This window comes from Vollenhovia emeryi, unplaced genomic scaffold (assembly GCF_000949405.1).
Source record: "Vollenhovia emeryi isolate VEMERY1.0 unplaced genomic scaffold, V.emery_V1.0 DF939122.1, whole genome shotgun sequence".
In the NCBI taxonomy this organism is placed as follows: domain Eukaryota; kingdom Metazoa; phylum Arthropoda; class Insecta; order Hymenoptera; family Formicidae; genus Vollenhovia; species Vollenhovia emeryi.
The window spans coordinates 3,141,795-3,160,952 of record NW_011967244.1 but is presented as its reverse complement, the minus strand read 5'-3'; the positions used below and the strand labels follow the sequence as shown (position 1 = coordinate 3,160,952).

Below are 19,158 nucleotides of genomic sequence, written 5' to 3'. Positions count from 1 at the left end.
AAGAATGTATAATATGTGACACATTTTTCAAACACGCCTTTTCCATTTGTCTGTCAGATACGTTTCTGCCAACGCACTTCCTGGATGAACTTTGTCCGATAACGAATCTCGTCGTCGATTTTCTGAGACCACGTGCGTCAGTGGAGAAATAAAATGGAAATTAAATAGCGAGGAATGGCCGTCGCTGGTATAAATTATTAATCGTTCGCGAGCGTATTGTTGTCTCGCGGAATTGATTTTACGCGTGTCGAACGTGCGTACGTCGTCTTTTAGTCGTAATACGTCAAACGCGATGAAGCATTTGCTTTTTTTTCATCTCGCAATAATCGCCTTTCGTTTCGCTTTCGCAGGATGGTGCTGGTGGTGGGCGGGGTGGTCCTGCAGGAAGAGATTCCTGCGGACAGCAGGTCCTTGTACGCGGCCCATCCGGTATACCGCGAGAGCGCGGCCCAGCTGCACTCGATGCCGGCGAAACTCGTGGGCCCGGTGGGCCTCCTTTACGTTCAACAACGAGAAATGGCTGCGACACTGCCGCACGACAGTAAGTACAATGCATCTCGGTGCGTTCGAGTTGGATTCGAGAAAACGATACGACAAGCACGTGCAACTCGTTTCAGTAAACGCGGACACCGCCGCCGGCAAACGTTTCTTTGTCTTTTTCCCCGTTTTTTTCCTTGTCTGGATCCAGTTTCAAGTAAATTATTTTTGAAGACAGTGCAGTTTAGTAAAAATACGAAGACTCGTGAATTTCATTAAGTATCGTTTGTGGTTTGATTTACCGACAAAGTCGCATACAGTTTTTGCGTTTGTAAATCTTATTATTGGCATTTATGTACAAAATAATACCAGACCGGATTGTGGACTGCATAGTAGAACATTTTCATATAAAAAACATCGAGGTTTGAAGTCTATTTCGTATCGCATTATGTATTTGAAAATTTGAAATACCTACATAATGTGATACGAATTAGACTTCAAACCTCAATGTTTTTTTTATATGAAAATGTTCTACTATGCAGTCCACAATCCGGTCTGGTATTATTTTGTACATAAAAGCCAAATAATTATTTTGCTTTGTATCTGTAATATACCTATATTGGCATGATGAGAGAAATTAACAAATTTAATTCACCAGAATTACAGTAGACAGTACTGCAATTCTTAGATAAAGAATGAAAATCGCGAATCAGAGAGAGAGAGAGAGAGAGAGAGAGAGAGAGAGAGAGAGAGAGAGAGAGAGAGAGAGAGAATTCTCAATATATAATCGTAGCCTGAATATGCAACATATTGAGGTTACGTTCCTTGAGGGATTTACAAGCCCAAAAACTATATGCGACTCTGTCAGTAAATCAAATCACTCCAGTATCCCCTTAAAATAAGGCGGCTCTTTTCATGTTCTTTAAAGTTAAAAAATTGTTTTATCAATTATTATTACAATATGCGGTAAAATTACTAAATAATGGAGAAATAATCATGAATGTACTTTATTTCAAAGATGCAATCTTTTTTATATTTAAAAGATATAAATAAACTATGAGATTCAGCTATCGTTAGCCTACACCACGGTATCGAACGCATGTTTTATTCTAGTTCTTCTTGTTATTTACAAATTAGGTTGCATCTTTCACTTTTCCTCAAATGTTCATTGCACTGTCGCTTACACTGCTTACAGAAATTTATACATCATATGATGCATATGATATGTAAATGTATGCAGGTGTATTGAGCTCGGGACCCGTGGGTTCGCTAGACCCAAATGACTGTGCGGATCAGTCATCCCTGCGGGAGAGAGAAGCGTAATCTTTTCGAAAAATAATCTCTCGCGGTATCTATCAGAGAGAATATGTTACTGATGCAATAGTCACGCGATCTCCTGGTTATCTCTTAAAAAGATATCGAATATTACCGGCTACTTTTGCCGCGATATCGCGGGATTGACGCAACCTACCAGCTGTGATTACACTTAATTATGAGAATAAAAAAGCAGCCGCGCGAGCGATAAATCAGCCGGATGCCCGGGCATTATTTTGCGCGTTATCGGACAACTGTAAATGACAGACCAATTTTTCCGATGGTGTGACGTCCAAAAATAACCGAGATTCGTTATTATGCTGCAATAACAACAGTAAATCTCGTAACGAGACATATCTTTCCACGTGCTTCGCTGTAATGTCTGGATAAATCTGGTGATACTTCGCAATAGAGATTTTCTTATCTTTTTCTCAGAATGTAGAATAAATTTTTATCAGCAATCTTTATCGCATAAAAAGTGACCGTTACTCTTGTGTGTAATATGGCATTTATGTTAAAGACATTCTAAATCGACAAATGGTACGTGGCTAGACCAGCTTAATTTTTTAAAAACCGTGTTTAAAATATTTTTTTAACTTTGCAATTTTTGCGACGCGTGACGATGCAATAAACATTTGAGGCAAGATTGAAGCGAGATACAGCTTGATTTAAAGATACTGAGAGGAATACAAGGAAGAGCGTTGTTTCTCTTGCAAACGCGAGATATCTTAATACCTTTCTCTATAGAAAAGCAAAGGTACGTCTGAAACATGAAAAAATTTATCTTATATAATCTTATATGGAAAGCCTACCGCATCGACGAATAGATAATCCTAACAATCCGCAACCTTTCGAAGCGCCGTATTTCGCTTGTTGCCGTACCGATTATTCTTTTTTCCCTTCACAGAGAACGTGAGCATCCTCGGTTCGGACGACATGACCACATGCATAATCGTTGTCGTCAGGCATTCCGGTGAGTATATTTGAAAGTACAATCGTGCTCATTATAAAATAGCTGCCAGTTGCATATAAATGACCGCTTGCGGCACAACAAAGAGAAAAAGAGGTCGGGATAACGCAATGGCAAAGCGCGACTGTTTGATCGGTATCGCATTCGTTGGAAAATATTTAATACGAAACAGTGTCGCTGTACCACCGATCTTAACATGTATATCAAATGTTTGAACGAAGTTGAAATTGATTTCTAATAAAGAGAAATGCGCGGAAAGCTTTTTCGTCAGGATTTATATATATATATTGCCCTTTCATATTCTATAAGAAAACTTTCTCTCTAAAAGTCACTCGGTGGATTATCACTGAAAAAGTGAATATTCATCGATTCACAGTCATAAGTTATGAATAATTCAGTGCTATACTTATAACTGTTTTCGGCGCACTGGTTGACTTTTAGAGAGTTGAATCAAAGATTTCGGAAAGTTATCGTTTAAATATCAGAAACCTAATTTTACGAGAAAGCTACAAAGTTATTAAGTACAGAATTTTGCAAGTGTGAAGGAAGGGAAGAGTCGTCGAGTGAAAATAGACAGGAAATCCAATTGCAATCTGCTTGTCGCGGACCGTAAATTAGTCGCGGAGCTAACGAGCAAAAACTTGTGAGAAATATCGTTAAACGAGAACTGTGGACGCCCGTAATCGTCTTTGGGCTTTCCGTCGCTTTTTATTTCCTTTGTCCGGGCACACAATAGATTTACTTCTCGTTCGCACGATCATTGACTCCTCCATGATATAACGACTAAATGATGTAACGTGCAAAATGCGAAACGCCACTTCTTTCGAAAAGACGAGCCGTTTAATAGAACCAGTTCCGCCACTCGAGCTCGAAGGAAAATGTGCTGATTCAGCTTACGATTCACGTCCATATCACAAAGTCATTTAAAATGCCTTGCTAATCCTACGATATCAAGTTTATAGAGCTTCGGGGAAGTAATTGCGATTTATGGTTTAGCTATTTGTGAAACTTTCCATCGTGACGTTTCTTAGTATCGGCAAAAAGTAACAAACAGGAAAACGTTGCTGTAATCTCGTGTGCTCTTGTGGGCGTTAAAAATGTATCAAAATTATTATATGACCATTTCTTTACGCGTATTCCGTCAATTGGATATTTATAAATAATAAGAATCACATACGGACTTGTTGAATGTTTTTCCGAACAATGATGCATTTCGTATCGCGAAGAACTTGTTATTATATTTCTCAACGAAACTATCGGATACGTTCCCCTTAGCTTTCTCCTGCCGAGACGATAGTACATCGCGACGCAAGCTGGGTGTCTCCGATCGTCTTAAGGTTGCGCGTGAATAACGACCGAGGTAGAAAGCGACTGCGAAAGTACGTAATTAAGTAACAGTTGGCGATATAAAAGTCCTTTTGTCGCGAGTCCTTCCCGTCCACTCGTTTACATTGCGCTCGTGCAACAGCTGGACAAACGCTCAGAATTTATTGTTGCAAAAATCGCCTTTGTTCTTCAATTAATAATATATCGCACAAGATAGTTGATGATGCACATTTGGTAAGCATAGTGATTGTCCAACATGTAAAAATCGATCGGAATGACAGCGTAAAAAAATATGATAAGTCGAAATCGAGAAAAAGCAGCACGTGTAGCTATATATATTATCATTGTTCAGTATACGACATATCATCACCGATTTATCACCAATGCATAGATACACATTATCAAAATAGCGTTCGTTTGTCTCTGCAAAAACGCGAAATTGCGTCAATCGCGTCTTGAAAAATTTTCTCTAACACTGCAAAGACATACTCACGGGTTTCTAATCGTTACTTTTTGTTCTATTTCGTTATCTTTAAGATAAATTACATCTAACGAATCGTGATTAATTCTGGACGCGCGGATGCTCTCGGATTTATGCTGAATCGTTTTAGCGCATCGTGAGCGTTTTTGGTCTCTCGATTCGACGATAAATGCTGAATTTGCGATGATCACCGCGGCAGCAATATTTAAACAAAAATTTTTTAATCGGTAATTCTTTCCGAAAAGGAGATGCATAACGAGCAGTTATAAGAAGATAATAGCATGCAAGCGGTGATAACTCATTTGACCATTTTGATATTTCTCTCGATTCATCTTTTCAACCGAAATAAATATACTATTAAACTTATTGTTCAATGATATAAATAGTAAAGGAAAGTCCGCTATTATGAGATAGACTCCTAATATGAGATAGTGAGTTTTCCGCATCCAATTTCGCAACAATTACACACGCGATCTAACAATAAAATTTCCACTAAACGGATTTCACGCCAAAGGCAAGAAATTCACATGGTGGAACCAACAGATGATGCTATCAATTTAACAGAGACCTCGCTATCCCATATTAGGAGTCTATCTCATAATGGGAGGACTCTCCTCTAATGATAATTAATAAAAGAAACAATACAAAGTTCATCCGGTGCATTGCGCCGAGGCTAATTCGCGGATATTCGTTATTAATGTAAGATTTTACGTTGAAACGTAATTTTAATAAAAATGATGCTTAACATGTACCCCAGGTAATATAGTTCAATGTTTTATAAGATATTTTTTTAATAATTAGACGTAACCGGCCGACTAATAAATAACCGATCGACGTGCTTGATTTTAGTAATCGTAAGGGCTGCGAATGTCGCGTCCTCGAATATTTCAGGCTCGGGCGCCGCCGCTCTGGCGCACCTTGACGGCTCTGGAACGGAAGATGCCGCGGCAGCAATGATTCAGAGGGTAACGGAACTCACCCTCGGATACCCCGAAGGTCGCTTGGAGCTGCAGTTGGTCGGCGGCTACTCCGACCCGAGAAACTATTCCGAGGAATTATTCTACAATATACTTTGTACGTGAAAATGTACTTCTGATGCAGCATCCCTATTATCTATGGCTCGCCGAGAGTCTTTTTAGTTTAACGTATAAACCAGCAGAAATAATTTTGCCTATTTCTGCCTTTATTCGCGAACACAGTGTGTTCACAGTTCATTTACTTGCTTCGTTCGAAATGGATTAAAAAGATGAATTAAATAAACGAAATAGAACTGAATTTTCACGTTTACGATATTGCGTTTTCTGGAAGAATATTCAATCAAGATCGACCGAACTTCAATTAACGCACTGAACTTTAAAAATGAAAATTACGTCCAATTATATAGAAACGCCGGAGTTCTTCGAACAATTGTTAAATAGGATAGCTAAAGTAGAACGAAATCGCCGCCTTCGGCTTCGTCTGTAGGATGTTAACCGGACCGATCGTCTTCTAGCCGCATTTCACAAGCAACCGGTGGAGATCGATCTAACGCTGTGCTGCGTGGGCGAGCTGAACACCACCGTGAGAGGTGGGATTCATTGGCCGTTGATCTACGGCATCGGGCTGAACGTGAAGACGGGCGAGATCTTTCCCGCGACTTTCCCCGACAAAGGTCCAGATCAGGCACTGAGGTGCGCCAGACAGTTGACCGGAGGTCAGCAGGTGCGTGTACGCGTCTTTTGCATTAGCGACACTATTGTAGCTGGACGAGACTACTAGCGAGGGGGAAACCGCTGACCAAAATCTTGTACACCAATGCCCACTAATGCCCAGTGCATTGCTTTATCTTATTATCTCATTTTTTATGTTATTTATCTTATTTAATCTTATTTAATCTTATTTTATCTTCATAATACCCCGGCAAGGCCTAATGCCCAAACTAATGCTAAAAAAATGCCTAGTAATGCCTAGTAATGCCCAGTAATGCCGTAAGTCTGTACACCGCAATGCCCTCAGTGGTTTCCCCCTCGACTATTAGCTTACAAGCGAAACGAAAAGAAAATAACATATTGAGTGAATTGCACGTGCATTCTGTCTGCGTGCACAGGTTTTGGACATATACGATTGCGCATTGGGATTACTTAGAATCGGCCCGTTTAACTACGACCCCCTGCGTGGCGTGGATCTCTGGCTGGCGCAAACCGATCAGTTCATCCTGCAGCACCTGTCCACGTCGCCGGAGGTGGAGCAACCACATTTCGTATCGCAGGTAACGCCGCTTGGAACGCTACGCGACGTCGTTATCGTTAGTTTCTCGAGGAGATAGAAAGCATTAAGCGGGAAATCGAATTGCGCCGCGTTTTCCCACGCATCGTTAAGCAACGTCGAAATTTCTGTTTCAGGTTCGAGCGACGCTCAAGTATATCCAAGACAATCAATTTCCGGCCGTCACCGTCTTCCGGGATAACAGACCTCATTACTACCGCCGAGACGAAACCACCGGTGTTTGGCAGCCAATGCGATATTAAAGGTCTTCAACAAGCCGCAGATTCAGTTAGGGCTTAGTGATTGTTCGACGAAATTTACGAGCGACACCAAGTATAATATTAATTCGCGGATCGACAAAGTACGGAGCTGGGTGATCAAATCGTAGGAATTTAAATCAATTAGTCGAATTTGGTATTGCGCCTTCTGAAGATCGCGGTGTCTCCGCCGGGGTTGTTTAAGTTCTAATGAGCCCGTTTGAAAAAGATCGACTCGCATTTACGATTGGCGAGCAAATTGCGGAAGTCGGCGTGCAATAATTGCAGTCTTCGTCGGCTGGCAATTATCTGTGATCGACGAGAAAAGGACGTCCGATCGGGAAGAAGCCGTGGGATCGAGTATCGATCGAAGCGGTCGTAATCAGCGCGTTGGTCGATGCCTTTAAGGCCTGCTCACACCGGAAGACGTCTCACAAAGCCGTATTGAACCCAGAATTACACGACATTTGCATTATCGAATGCGATTTCTAATGTTCACAAATCAATTACCGAATGGTGGAGTTTACTCTATTATCGTGGAGTAAGCTATGAGAAAGATAAAATAAAATAAAAATAATTTTTCGACAAACGATTTCCCGAAAATTTAAATATTCTGCATTAGGACGCAGATATTTATTTTACTTTACACACGTTTATACGTACTCGATAATACTGTTTTCTAAATGATATAATATATGTATAAGAAACTTTTCCCATCGTGCAGTTATTGCAGCAAGCTTTCAATGATTTTCGAGAAATTGTTTTAGATCAATTTTCTTAAAGAAGAGAAGGTTACGACAGCTATAATAGCGGAAATCATATTGAAGATATTAAACGATTTGTCCCTTCTCAAATTAAATTTTACGAAGGATTTTTAATTAAAAAGTATTTTCATTGCGGGACATCATCAGAAATTTCATAGACGACAAAAACTGCCACAACGCAAGCGACTGAAACAGTAATCGAACTTGGATTTTTCGCTTGTCGAGCAACTCTTACTTTATACGACTTTATATACACGACTTTTGAAAAATCTTACAAAGAAAAGCGGAAAAGGATTTTATAAAACGCGCGCATATTTCTGTTGCGTACACGCACATATACACATTCACTCTTTGGAAACATCTTAAAAAAATAATACGCATTCACATTAGCGTGCGGCGCACGACAACTTCAGTTGTGACTAGGCCTATATGTGCTGAATACATTGGCATTGTTGAATTTTATCTTTTTGTTAGGTGCTTACGTGCGCAACGGTCGAACTTTGGTCGTTAAGGTGTTATTAGTCGTACGCGATCGTTACTTCACCGTTGAACGTTTCCGTATTAACTTTCTTCGTTGCCAGGGCGTGCATTTAGCGCTAAATCCAACTCGCGTCTTATCTTTACATTACGTGCAATCGTCGTAACAGATAACTAACTCGATGGTAAAGAATCCCATTTGGTGCTAAACGCGCGACCGAAAATACGATTCTATGCACACGTGCGAGGACGCTTGTCCTTCATTCTCTTCCTTCTCGTTTTATTTCTTTCCGTCGGATTGCGAAGGTTCGAGCAACGAATAATTTCGTGTTTGCCATAATAAAAAGAAAGAAAGTTAGACGAAAGATAGAGCGGCGAAGTATAGAAGAGATAATGTATATAATATTTTCAGGGTTGTGCCCGAGTCTTTCGGGTGAGGGAAAGTTCCTTTGCCTCGACGCAGTTAGTTTCGCCGAGGGAACGCGAATTCCTTCGAAAATTCATGCGCGGATTATTAAGTAATCGTGTGCGAGTCGTTGATGTCTCGCGGGAATTTTACCAAATTGTGCGTACTCTACGAAAGACATCTCTCTCTCTCCCTCTCTTTCAACTTTTTGGAGCGCTCGCCAAACATCAGAGCAATTACATTTAATTATTCACGAAGTGGGAGAGATGTCCAAGGTAAAACGTTAGCCGTTGCGTCATCCAACGATTCAGACACGCGAGACCGATGCGTAAAAAGTTGTCGAGATAATACATAAATGCGTAATAAGACGGGACAATTCGATCACCCCGGAGATCGCGTCAACGTCCGATATAGATTTCCTATTTGTTGTTAGAGAGTATGGGCGTGATATTGCGATCGAAGAATCAGAATGACGAGGCCTTCCCTTACCTGTGGATTCATCGATTAAGCCGAAAGGTAATCACCCTCCGGATAGCATTCGAGAGCACAGCTCTACAGAAGAAACTCAGCCAGAGTATCAGAAAGTTTCATATCTCGATATTTGAATACAGTTTTCATGAAACAATTCGGAAGCTCGATAATTCGACATTATTGTTGAGCGTTCTTATCTCTTTTGAGATGAATATGTAATAGTTGTTTCGATAATATACTTGAAAAATTCCTTTCACAAAGCTATGGTCTCGAAGCCTTGGAGTAGTGCGTAAAGGAAGGGTGCGTTTACAATTTTCCATTGTTCTAGTGATACATAAGCTAATTGAGGTTGATATTAATAATAACGATGACGACGATGATCATAAATGATATTGCTGATGATAACGATATTTCCTAGAAATCGAAGAGATATATTTTTACTATATTATGTAAAGAAAAAAAAGAAAGAAGAGAGCGAATGCACTCGTGACGACGAGGCTCTCAGGATCGAACTTGCGACCAGCTTTTCCTTTCCAATCGATCTACGCGAGTGGAGGAAGTATGACGGTTTGCCACTTACTTTGTTGCTTCTGCCAGGAAAATATACGGCTTTCCTTGCTTGCGTCATGAAAACTTCCCGGTGCAGCAATACGAGTTACATATATATTTCTCTTTTCTTTTAAGTCCATCATATCGTTTCTCCCCTTTCCCCGCCCGAACCTTTCCCTCCCTTTTTTCTTTTGTCCCCCACGGTAGCCTTTCCGTTCGATCTCTATCGCATTCTTTCTCGCGTTACGCAGACGCAATCTTACTACGTAATATTATTTGGTGATATATTTATACAATAAACGATGATAGACTAAAGCAACGTTTGTGTGTACATTATTTCGCAGCACTGTATAAGATTAGACGCTCGTAGACGACGGCCACGACCGATCTTGATCCACCGTCGAGATAATGCCCCGCGTTCTGCCGATTTGTCGTGATAAATGATTCTTTGCAGCTGATCTAATCGCGAAGTCTTTGCGGATAGCGCGCGACTCTATAGGACCAACTTGCTGAGAAACCGCTCAACAGAGACTGGTAACAACATCGTTAATAAAGTTGCGGACTGCTACATAGTATGTATAGCTCGTAAACTATTACGTAAGTAAACCGCCGCACCGCGAGGAGAAAGGAGCGTTCGCGCATTATCGCGGCTTTATGTACGTGATTATCAAATATGAAGCGCGATTATTAGATATTGATTAATCGGTCAAGACGGAGAGCACTTCCGTCTAAATTACCATTCGAGAAAACGGAAGCTATAATAAAATGGTTCGTAATTTTGATTTTATAACGATTAACTGTAGTACAATATTTTCCTCGTAATTGTGATTAATGTCTGCAGCTAACTGCGGAAGTAGCGGAAATTACGCGGGGAAAATAAACTGAATAACGAAGATAAAAGGTTTCGTGTGCATATTGTCTTCATTTAGCGCGGTGGAAAAAGTTCGTTTAAAATTTGCAGATTTTAGTTGCGGTATTTAATCAGCGGTAACTCCAAAAAAAAAACAAACACTGAAAATTCAACGAGCATTCACGGCAGAAATTTTCTACACTTTGCACGGCTTTCAAGAACATTGTGCATGCAATTTTGAACGTTAACAGCTTATGTGCGTACATGAGGGGTGCAGCCTATATCCCGGCAGTTGTGCGAGGAGTTGCTCGATTGTCAGCTGGAGGAAACTTCCGCTTTCCTCCGGAAAGTTCGCTTAGAACGACTTACAACAAGTCTCCCGACATGCTTCGCACAGAATCCGAATTTTGCAGCAAGAAGATAATTGCATTGAAAGGTGATCATCCGGAAATAATATTCGTGCCAGGAATTCTGGAGAACAATTCCGGACTTTGCAAAATGCGTCGACTAAGTCGCAAGAGAAGAGTCTTTGAAGCGTCTTAAGATACTATTTACAAAACTATTTACTTCATACGCGATGATAAATTGGCGTGAGTCGAGATTAATCGTGCGGAATAATAGCGTTTTATCGTCCACGTGCATTATCAAAGTTACAATTAACAAACTGTGTACTTTTGATATATTTTTTCATTTAGTTTCTCAAATAAAAAAACTTTAATACTACGTTAAGCTGCGCTGGAAACATTCGAGAACTTAATTGAGAAATTAATCGGTTTATTCGCCGAGAATGAAGAGAATCAAGGAGAATTTCTTTGTGCCGCGAAGAACCGGGGAAAATTTTTCAGCTTTAACAAGAAATATAGGATCGTACGTTCTATTAACGAATATCCTTCCGAATTCGAGGAGGCGGGAAAGAGAAGCGAATAGAAATGAAAAATGAAAAGAGCCACGGGAGAAAGTGAAAAGAGAAGAGACTTGTAGAGAGCCTGCTGTGGGCGGCGAGTAGTAACGGACGACGCCGCGCAGACTCCTCGCAAGTGACTCGGTCAGACTCGCAGTAGTTCGCGTCAAGCACTTGCTCCGACACGGTCAGTGCCGTTCCGTCGTCGGTTCGACAACGGTCCATTCCGCGTTTTCCTTCGTCGCGATCGCTCCACTCGGTTTTTGGCAATCGCAATTGGAAGAAAAAACTGAGCCCTCTTCTGCACGGTGAGTTTATCGCATTTTTTTTTCGAGTATACAATTTTTTTTAAATCAGAAATCTTTAAAACTATTCAATTTTGAGAATGGCTCGTAAATCATTTGGATTCGACGGTGCGTTTTGTATCGAGAAAGTTGCAACACGACGCGTGTTAAATTAATCGTTTTATTTCGGATAGTTTTAAAGTAAATTGACACTGCAATTTTATATACGTTGCCGAGTATGTGCTGTGCTGTTTTTGTAGCATTAAAATAATGCACAATGCAATCTGAATGTGATAAATAATGTTGAATACTGTAAATAATATTCTAGAGAAAACGTTAAGAGAGAAAATCATAAAATTGACTTATAATATAAAATTAAAAACTCAAATTGTTATTAAAAAGATTCTAATTAGTCTTATTCCTCCAGTTATTGTTTCCAATGATCAAATCAAAATCTTAACATGAGCGAACAACATTTGAATTAATTACATATGTCATAATCGAGATTTCACTGCAACGTTAAATTACATTAATTTTCGTGGACTAATAAACTGTTGAAAACGATTGATAAAAGTAACGCTGGCTCTATATTTGAAGAACACATTACCAAATATCGCGCTGTAATCAGATTCGTAAAAATATAAAATTTTACTTGTATAAAACCAAGACGGAAACAAGAACTGTTAGGAATTTTCCCAACTTCTAATTTACTTTAAGTTGCATGAATTGCATTTTGTTTTAATAATACAAGTGGTACGAGTACTTTAAAGACATGATTACAAAATTCCCAAGTACATCTATGCAAATTGTACGCGCGTCATTTTAAATTCTCGCTTCTACGTTCATTGAACGACGAATGAATGATATCGTTACGGAATGTACGAGTATCTGCATACTTTACAATAGCAACTCTATTGTAACGAAAGCAAAGGAGAAAGAAGCGTAAATACTATATATTTACGAAGCATCAGTCGAGATGTATGACTCTTACATGTCGTCCTATGTGAAATATCGTGCATAATTGATGTTTTACATCAACGTGAAGAATAATTCCGGTACCACATTTCTTTCGATAATAAATGAAACCGAAAAATCGCAAAGAGAGACAAATAATCAAAATAAAAATTAAACAATTTGGAATTAATTAATTCTTCCTTCTACGTTGAATTGAAAAATTCCTCAGAAACTCTTTCCGCAAATGACGAGAAAATTTAAGAAATGTAACAACTATTTGGCTTCACTGAACCTATATAATAAAAAATTCTAACATACGCTCTTATTGTGTAATGTATCTATTTCACATTTCCAAGAATTTAACATTTTTTAATATTCATTAAATAAATGATATGAATAAGAGATTAAAATTTTTGGCATATAAAATTCCTGCATTCGAAAATAGCATTAACGATTTCCTTCCTTGAAGGAGAAGTCCTTCAACTTGCCCTTTTCACTTGAGGATAGTATTAATTTCAGAGTACGCTAATAATCGATATCTCTAATCGTCCCGTGAGGCAAGCAGAAAATCGCGGAAAGCAAGTTGTCGGTCGCTAGCGAATCGTAATATTGTTTGCCGTTGCTAGTCTTCGCTAATCGCGAATGTTCGTGTCGCAAGATCGTAATCGACCGACCCGATTCTTGGAAACAGGAAGTTCCTCTTGATTTAACTTCCGCTTTCGGCTGGTATATTCTCGGAAGAAAAACGAAGGTTGATGAACGGAGAGCGGTTGAAATCGTTAGCGACAGAGCCGCGAGAAACGTCCTAACTTCAAATTAAATAGAATTATAAAACGTACTCGACAATAGCTGTTTTTCCGCGTTTCTTGTTAAAAATTAAAAGATCAGTTGTTTCAATTGCAACTCTGAATTGCACATGCACACAGTTTATCATGCATTCAATTTTGGAGAAATAGCAATTTTAAGCTCCATATAATGACCAATCAACATCTTTTTAAAAGTAATGTAATGTTTTAAATGTATTTTCAAGGTGAAACTTTCTTAGAGACAAAGTTAATATGGAAATTAAATCACAAAAAGGAAACTCATCATTAATCAAACTTTAACAGAAGGAAGGCAGCTCAGTGAGTTGATCTAAGAAAATGTTACAGGTTTGAACAATTTTATCTAACAAATAATTGTACGCTACTTTAGATGCACATTTACTTACGTCGTATAAGTGGCGAAAGAAAAATTTTATGTAAAATTGTTTCCCCAAGAGATATTACTCGCTTATGCATAATTTTCTAGTGTGTTACATTAGAATAAATTTTCATCTGATCTCGCGTGGTGTGAACATAACGTGGGAATTAACGTGGTGAGTTTGCGTAAAAGGACGATAATACTTTTTAACATACCGCACAAAGTGCAGTCGTGGGCTAATACAATCTCTACGCTAATGCAATCTCCGCGATTTGACGGGCGGGCGCGGATGGAATTATGTGCGGCGAAATCTGTGTGGAGGAAGCATATTGTGTGGATCTTGTACTCCCGAGTGCAAATCATAATGGTCGATAATGGTGATGTAACTTTTCCCAAAATATTTTCCATCTCTCTAATTGCGCGCGTGCAAATTTTGTACTGAACAATTTAAAATTTAAATAATCACGTAAGTTCAGCCTTAGCGAAATCGTAGACGAGAATATCGTTATCAAAAATTGTGAGTCTTTAGTCAACGTTTTTTTTGGCTTCTTTGTTTGACTTCTTGGCTAATATTTATTAATATATCTTGTATCGAGTATTGAATTTTGTAAAAAAATAATGTTAATTAAAATATTGGTTTGGAAAGACAAAGGGACACATTTCTTACGTATTTTTGTGACGCACTTATATACAAGCGCAGCATATGTGATGCGCTATGAAAAGTTAAATAATTATTTTCCTAAACTTTTAAACTAATATTTCAAGATGAACGATTCGGCTGTTTTTCGTGATGCACTCTATAAATTTTAACGGTCAGATTAGTCGCGATAAATTCTTTTGGGTCACGATCAAATTTCGCCGGTTGCGAAATTTATATATGATTTCGACCCTTAATCCGACTGCGGAGATGACATTTTATTAAACGTCTCTTGACCCCATCTTTTTATCTGCCAGTTTATCGACGCGTCGCATAACACGATGATCGCCCATTCTCTCGCGAGGAGCGCGATATTATTTTTTTTATCCCGGTCATCGACATTGTTGTATATCGCAGAGGGGACAATTATTGCCGTCGACGATTCGATCGTCGTATAGAAAAGACGTAATTCAGCAGAGTGGAACGAGCGCGATCCGAGATCGATAAACGGCGACGTTGCGGTTTCCTCGTAATAGTCTAGTATAAAAGAGCTCGGCCAAGAATGACGTATTTAATCGGATTAAGGTGAACCTCGCGACCGCCGTCTACTTTCTTCTCTCCGAGGCAGGAAGCGAGTAATCGACTTCCAAGAGCGATCTCACCCCTCGGGTTTATTGCGGCGCATCTTGTGGAGCGCCCCGTTGCGCTCTTCTATACTTCACCTTTTCTCAAGGGAACAGCCAACAGCCGATGGCGTATCAGCTGTCGCCACTCCTTGGCGAGTTATTAGCAGTCTAGATACCAATGGTAATGTCAATAAGAAGCGATAAAGAGAGACGCAACGATTTATTACGTTACCCTTACTCGATCAGTCAAGGTTCAAATATTTTTATTTCGAAGAGAAAGACGCAACGCGTTTAGAAGAGTAAAAGGAGAGAGTCAAGTGGAGAGAGAGGGGGGCAGAGAGAGAAAGAGAGAGAAGAATCAATTAAACTTATTACATTATATTAGTATGTTATCTTCATTTATATCAATTTCTCTCTAAGACTTTAATCTTATTGGCAGAGGCTTCAAATGCTTGGAATTCAATTTTTCTCTATTATAATGTCAAAATACTAATGATCTTCGCCAGTTATGAACGAGAGAAAATGAAGGCAACTTTGTGAATTAAACTTCTGCTAAGTAATTAAATGACAAAGGACTTTATCATTTATTTAATGCTGAATAAGCTTAATTCCAATTAAAGATTTAATCATTAAGCTATTTAATCTTGAGTATTAAGAAGTTTCAATAATTCATGACTTACCACAAAATTTTCAGTAAAAAAATTTGTGATTACCGATGGATATTTGAATTAATATGAATTTACATATAAATTCAACGAAATATCTTATTAAACAATTTTATTTAAGTCTATTTAACTCATTTTTATAATAAATTTATTTAAAATAAATTCTCTTATTAAAGTATGATTTTTAAAAATAATATCTTTGAATTAAATTTTATATTGAATTATATTATAAATAAAGGATTCCTCTTTTAATAAAAAAAAGATAGCAAACTGTCAATTGAAGACTACTATAATAAAAGGTAATACATTTACACAGTTTATTGTACAAATAGGATAGTTGTAATAATAGCCTTCACTTATAACAGTAGGGAAAGTTATAGCCTCTGACCTACAGATCTATAGACAATTGACTTTACTGAATTATCGGAGTTCTGTAAGAGGGATGGGTTTGTCTCGTAATGAAAAGGGGTCTACCGGGCATGGGATCTTTGCAAGGCTGGTTACAGATCTTAGAAATTCTCTTAATAGGATTCGGTACACTATTGATTTTTAAAACTGTCCGCTAAGATAATTCACATCTCATTTTAAATAGTTTCATCTCGTCTTTCTAGTTATTATAATTATGCACAAAAATTAATTGCAAAAAAATAACGACGTTCCGTACGTGCAACTTTGACGAATTCACTCTCCGAAAATGATTTTCCACGAAATTATTGCGCGCTATGATAATAATTCTGCGAGTGTCGTAAAATTTCACGGCATTTAAATACCGTTGTAGTTTCATTGCTAATTCTTTAAGGGATTGAAAAGTCACGCGCAATTATTCGCGAAATAATGCAAGTATACATTCCTTGTTGATTTTTTATTTCGTCTTCCTATCCGTTTCAACGCAGCCAGCAATCCTCGGAGCTTTTTTGGGATTTTCTGCGATTTGTAGCAAATTGGACGAAAGCTTTGAAACTCGATGCTATTTTCGAGACTGGCGTATTTCCCTTCTGTGATAATGGATTAAATTACGACGCCATGCATTTCAAAATGTATTAATTCAGAACATGCGCATAAAGCACTACGTAGAGTAGATAATGCGACTTTCTCAAAGTGATCTTCAGCAAGTAAATCTATTGTACAGCGACTTACCCGTTCATTATTCTGACATGACATATCGACGTCTAGATGCGAAAGTTTGAAACGAAAAGTTAACGAAATATCTTTAAGCATCGTCGTGTATAAGTCGCAAGATAAATTAACTTTTAACCCAATTCTACTAAAGATCCTTACTGAAGGCTTCATGAAATACGTACGCAATGATATGAATAAATTTCAGAGCGTGAACTTACGTATAGAGTGATAAGAAAATCTAGTCTTCACTGTTACAGCGCAACGAAAAGAAAAAAGAAAGTCATACACGATTTTAAAGAAAACGTGTTATGGAATATTTAAAAATAATTTAATAAAGTAAAGGAAGCTGTTTAAAAATTTTAACACACTGGTAAGGAAAGTGATAATTTAATATCATAGTAGTAATATATTTGTGTGGAAATAAGCATTTTGATACTCGATATTCAAGAGTTTTTTTTATCACCAAGAACAATCAATCAAATGCCATACGAAGATTTATATTTTATATAGCGGTTTGTTTATAGGTGCCAAGATATTCATCAAGATAAGGCTCTGCTAAAAATGTTGTAAAGAATATGCTACCCTGCCAGCACTCGTGAAGTTACAAACTGAGTTTTAACTAAAAATCTTACTGTAACTTCTGCGCCTTTATCGGTCAAAGTTTCTTTATGGAAATCATTTAAAAATTTTCTCTTGGTCTCTCTTAAGGTTAGTCGATTTCACCCCTTCAATAAGAGAATATTTTGTATTTTAATAAATACAAATTACATATCCTGTCAAAATAATTAACAGAATAAAAGAATTAGACTTAAACTTTCTGTAGAATACGTGTAAAAGTTATGTACGAATACAATAAATTTTGTATTAAAAGATAATTTATTACAGACTTTCTTAATGCTCTCGTAATTAGAAATTATTTTTATCGATTTTAAATTACATACTATTTCGGTATATACAATTTTTTCCGATATCATCTTTATACTTTTAAATATAGATCTACTTTAACATATAACATAGTGTTAAAAAAAGTAGGTCAGTAAAAAGAATTCGACAAGTTGTCTGGAACTGTCACCGTTCATTACGAGGAAATAGACTTCTTTTCCTTCGCGACAAACGAGCGCGTCGTGACGAGCGAACAGCCAATTTTACAGAACGAACAATCATTTTTAAGGGTCAAGGCCCTCAAGTCTTCCTTAGTTTGCGGTCCTACATACTTTCATCGGAAATAAAAATTTCCCTAAAAAATTGAAATGATGCTCTGATTGGATAATACACATATTGCGAGTCACGAGATGTCTCTGTTACATGAAATAATAACTTACGAAGTCCGAACATTAGGAAATTCGTACCTATCCTCCGTTTATTTTAACAGAATTCGTTTTCAACTTTTGAAATTTGTTTAGTATTTTTTTAACGCGAGATTCCATATAAATATCAGATACCGTGTGAAGTTGAAATAATGAATGTGTTAGCTGAATAAAAATTTCAATTGCAGATGAAAACCCGAGTACCAACCATCTCTGTTTTCCAATTCAAATTTATCAATTAACAAAGACGGTTATAAATGGAACGCCCATATTTGTTTTGTATGCGATTTTAACATATTACGTGAACGGCTTTATTGCGCACCTACTGAATTTCTATTTTGGCCATAAAAAAAAGCTCTCACCCATTTAAACAACTACAATACTTTTTATCCACCTTTAAAAAAAACTCGGAATTTCATTTCAGGGATCTCGATTTGAGTTATATATATTTTTAATTCGCATCGACTATTAGCAAATGATGAAATATTCTAACGCGAGCGATCGTTGGATTTCCATTATCCACAAAACTGAAGGAAACTATGTTTCTGACTAATTATTAACAAGCGTCATAAACACACTCGAGAAACAATGTTGACTGACATATGTATATCTAGAATCGTCCAGAAAGGTCGTCAACGAAAGGCCACGCGGGTCACTGCTGAAAAATTAGGTTGTCATTTAATTTTGAGATTAATTTAACATTTTAGAGAGAAATGTAGAGAAAATGTGCCAAGAAAAAGCATATGCACGTGTCGCAATTTCCGCTTGTGACGTCATCCTGTACTACCTCTGAAAAACTTTCTCTTTAGGATGCTATTTTTTGCAAGAGAAAATATTTCATCTCTTACAATAATAAAAAGAGATATAATCTCGAATAATCACGAATTTGCGTAAAGC

At 37.8% G+C, this 19,158-nt stretch overlaps 2 protein-coding genes across 8 annotated transcripts in view; both read left to right on the top strand.

Annotated features, from left to right (window-relative positions):
* The window catches only part of LOC105569990 (protein N-terminal asparagine amidohydrolase), a 57,481-nt gene extending 47,433 nt beyond the window's left edge, over nucleotides 1–10,048 (top strand). For 2 of the 5 annotated variants that reach the window (XM_012026890.1, XM_012026891.1), the window contains 6 exons: nucleotides 351–541; nucleotides 2,699–2,764; nucleotides 5,418–5,642; nucleotides 6,061–6,275; nucleotides 6,655–6,816; nucleotides 6,950–10,048. In XM_012026890.1, coding sequence (XP_011882280.1) covers nucleotides 352–541; nucleotides 2,699–2,764; nucleotides 5,418–5,642; nucleotides 6,061–6,275; nucleotides 6,655–6,816; nucleotides 6,950–7,075 — 984 coding nt within the window. In that variant the 5' untranslated portion in view covers nucleotide 351 and the 3' untranslated portion in view covers nucleotides 7,076–10,048. The remainder of the gene's footprint in view (nucleotides 1–350; nucleotides 542–2,698; nucleotides 2,765–5,417; nucleotides 5,643–6,060; nucleotides 6,276–6,654; nucleotides 6,817–6,949) is intronic. The other 3 variants (XM_012026893.1, XM_012026892.1, XM_012026894.1) reach the window with 3 other exon arrangements.
* Nucleotides 10,049–11,675: 1,627 nt separating this feature from the next.
* Nucleotides 11,676–19,158, top strand: part of LOC105569989 (GTP-binding protein Di-Ras2) — a 76,851-nt gene continuing 69,368 nt past the window's right edge. For all 3 annotated transcript variants that reach the window (XM_012026887.1, XM_012026889.1, XM_012026888.1), the window contains exon 1: nucleotides 11,676–11,795. The gene's annotated coding sequence lies outside the window, so the exon portion shown is untranslated. The remainder of the gene's footprint in view (nucleotides 11,796–19,158) is intronic.